The sequence below is a fragment of the Oryzias melastigma genome, linkage group LG12 (genome assembly GCF_002922805.2).
Source record: "Oryzias melastigma strain HK-1 linkage group LG12, ASM292280v2, whole genome shotgun sequence".
Classification (NCBI taxonomy): domain Eukaryota; kingdom Metazoa; phylum Chordata; class Actinopteri; order Beloniformes; family Adrianichthyidae; genus Oryzias; species Oryzias melastigma.
Window position 1 is genome coordinate 8,747,550 of NC_050523.1, and position 3,294 is coordinate 8,750,843.

The 3,294-nt window shown below is 40.0% G+C and overlaps 1 protein-coding gene across 1 annotated transcript in view; it reads right to left on the bottom strand.

Annotated features, from left to right (window-relative positions):
* Nucleotides 1-1,291: 1,291 nt before the first annotated feature.
* Nucleotides 1,292-3,294, bottom strand: part of psmd5 (proteasome 26S subunit, non-ATPase 5) — a gene marked incomplete in the record, with an annotated part of 4,637 nt that continues 2,634 nt past the window's right edge. Inside the window, 6 exon segments of the mRNA XM_024299950.2 lie at nt 1,292-1,773; nt 1,916-2,056; nt 2,142-2,251; nt 2,497-2,688; nt 2,804-2,946; nt 3,050-3,159. Of these exon segments, the coding sequence (XP_024155718.1) occupies nt 1,516-1,773; nt 1,916-2,056; nt 2,142-2,251; nt 2,497-2,688; nt 2,804-2,946; nt 3,050-3,159 (954 nt within the window).

Below are 3,294 nucleotides of genomic sequence, written 5' to 3' on the forward strand. Positions count from 1 at the left end.
GTTTCCGGGGTAACGTCTCACAGGGATGGGTGGACCAAAGGCCAAGTCTCTCGTTTCATTTTTTTAATTAATCTTTTGTTGTCAAAATTCTGATTTTCCAGTCATTTTCAAGCATGTTTTTAGGATTTTCCTTTGTTTCCATTTTCTGCTTTTTTTTTATATACCGAAAGTGTTCTAGGGTGAAATATACATATATATTTGATCATAAAAGGTTAAAAATTTTTATTTCAGTGAATTTTAAAGCATCTATAAATCCCAGTAATCATTGTGTGACGTTTGCTTAAGGATTTAACATACATTTACCTTGTTTTACTTTCTTTTAAAACCTTTTTGCTGCTTTAAAATCATTTTAATAAAATCAAATTAAATAAAACAACAATAATACAGAGTATGCATTTTTTTTAAAGAAATCTGGCATTAAAAGGTTGCATTTAAGTTAAATGTGAATAGTTATTTAACTTAAGATGAATATATGTAAATGCCGGGAGGATAATTCATTGTGGTCATATTCTGTATTATGAAGAACTTGATCCCTTCTTAAGTAAATGTAAAGGGTGACAGAGTTGAAGGAAGCTCTCAAACCCTTGAGAGTTGATTTTTTTTCCTTTAGTGCCATCCATCCATTTTCTTGACCGCTTTGTCCCTTTCGGGGTCGCGGGGGTGCCGGAGCCTATCCCGGCTACTGAAGGGCGAAGGCGGGGTTCACCCTGGACAGGTCGCCAGTCTGTCACAGGGCCTCAATCACACACACATTCACTCCCACATCCACACCTAGGGGCAATTTAGAGTCACCAATTAACCTATGAAGCATGTTTTTGGATGGTGGGAGGAAGCCGGAGTCCCCGGTGAAAACCCACGCATGCACGGGGAGAACATGCAAACTCCACACAGAAAGGTCCCAGCCGGGATTTGAACCGGGGCCTTCTCGCTGTGAGGCGAGAAGCGCTAACCACTGCGCCACCGAGCAGCCCTCCTTTAGTGCCACTCACCCAAATAATTCAGGTTTCAGTCTTTTAAGATTAAAAAAAAAAATCACCAAACAGCTGCTTAGGAAAACTATCCTTACATTACAGTGTAATGCATATAATTTCTGGAAATGTTCAGTGTTTTTTTTTTATTTATTACAAGTAACTAAAACCATAAATAAATTGATACAAATCTCACCAAAAATACTGTTTGTAGCATCCGATTGAAAGCTGTAAATAAACAGTTTGACTTCTACAAATAAGTTGATTTATCCAGAAAAAATCTAACAGTGACGATATATTTAAAAAAAAGAAAACATATTAACTTTTATTAATATTTTCTCGTTTATTTCTGAACTTTTTTGTATCATCTGCATTGATTTTTGTGCCCCAGTAAAGAAGGTGTGTCATATTCATCAGAAAAACAATACGACTCATTACAGATCCCCAAAGTTCTTGTAAGTTTATGAGCTTAAAAGAGTAGAGCTGATCCAGTTACATAACTAAAAAAAGGAACAGATAATTTAAAGTAGGACTGAAGTGTTGAGGTTCAGTCCGCTCCTTCTGTGCTCACTGAGGCCACAGCTGAGACGTAATAAGGTCCTTCTCTGAGATAAGTCTTCAGGCGGAGGTAATGCTGACTGCCCAGAATCTCTGCCGCCGTGGAGGAACCAGCCAGTGAGCCCACCAGTTCAAACTTGGAGTCTTTAGCCTCCTTCGTTTGACCGGTTGAGCGATCCAAGATGAACTCCATAAACCCGGGAGTGTTGATCATCAGCCTCTGACCCCACGGCTGAGTGGCGACGGCCTGGAAAGCATGCAGAAGCATGAGCGCTCTCGTGCATCATCCACTGTGTTACCAAGTGAATCATTTTATTCAGATGAGGTTTGTCATTTTATTAGTGTTTTGCATGGAGAGGAAAATTCTAGCAACCAAAGATGAGCGTTACCGTGAATATCCGCAGAGCCGCGCAGTGCAGCTCTGGAAAAGGCTGAGTGCTGATGCTGCGAATCATCTCCATCGGCTGTTTGGACAAAAGGTGAAACCAGGATTCTGTCAGGGCCAGGAGGTCTTCGGTTTGCTGCTCTGGCTGCAAAAAAATAAAAATAAAAAAGTTACAAAAACTAGCAAAGATAGAAGAAGTCCTGAAAATGATAATATGCTACAATCGTCACCATCAGAGTCAGAAGTTGGGAAATGGCGTCCAAACTGCGCACTCTGAGCTCCGTAGCCCCTGAACTGGCGAGCTGACTCATCCTTGCCAACACAGCCTTGAATTTTTCCCCTGCAGACCAAAAAGCAAATCATCAGCGATAGCTTAGGGAATGTAGTAAACCATTTATCAGCAACACTATTTCTATTTCCTGCTCCATATATCTTGATTTCAAATATTTTCATTACTAATAAGATAAATGCAGACTCAAACAAGTTGTGTGCTTCTTTTATAACATATGTTAAACATTTAAACTTATCTGAGTTTTAAAAAAATAAAACCTAGAGGTATAAATCTGACATGGATGCTTCAGCTACCTGTTTTCTGAAGAACCTGCTTCCCCTCCACTGTAGATCCCAGTAACCCCAAAGTGTCCAGAGCCACTCCGATCATTGCTGGGTCCGTGTCAAGAGCCATCTCGAACACTTTGCTCTGGAACACCGGGTAGGACTCACAAACCTGCTGCGGACTGTCCATAATGGCCAGGTTTCCAAAGAACTTCACCAAACCTAAAATTAATATTGTCAGTATGGATTAAAAACGTAATTTTTAAACATATTTTCAGAATATTTTCATTTATAGCAGGCTAGAGTTTATTTATTTATTTTTTTAGGAAAGGCTCACCAGGAAGGTAGAGAGAGGAGAAGGGGTCTGTCTCCGCCCCTCTGATCATGTTAGAGATCTTATCCATTATCCCCTGCTGAGCCAAATACTGTCGGCCATGTTGACTGTGAGCCAGAGACGTTACCATCTCTATGGCCGTGGCTCTGAGAAGGAAACAGAAAAGAGTGGCTAAAACAGTAAATAAACTCCACATAAAAAATGATTACTTTTTCAGCACATTTAACAGAAAACAAAAACAATCTCTACCTAATCAGCACGTCGTCACCCGTCAGTTCACTGAGCAGCTGGGAAATAAGGCCGGTGTTGGCACAATAACCAAGAGAAATAGGAGATGCTGATGAGATTTCCACCAAAAGCTATAGATAGAGCAAAAAATATAATTATAAGATTTTCCTAAAAAGTGGAGGAAAAAAGCAAAGAAAAGAGGAGAATCGTGGTTTCAGTGATCACAGGGTTCCCTCGCTACATTGAGGTTCATCTTTCACAGACTT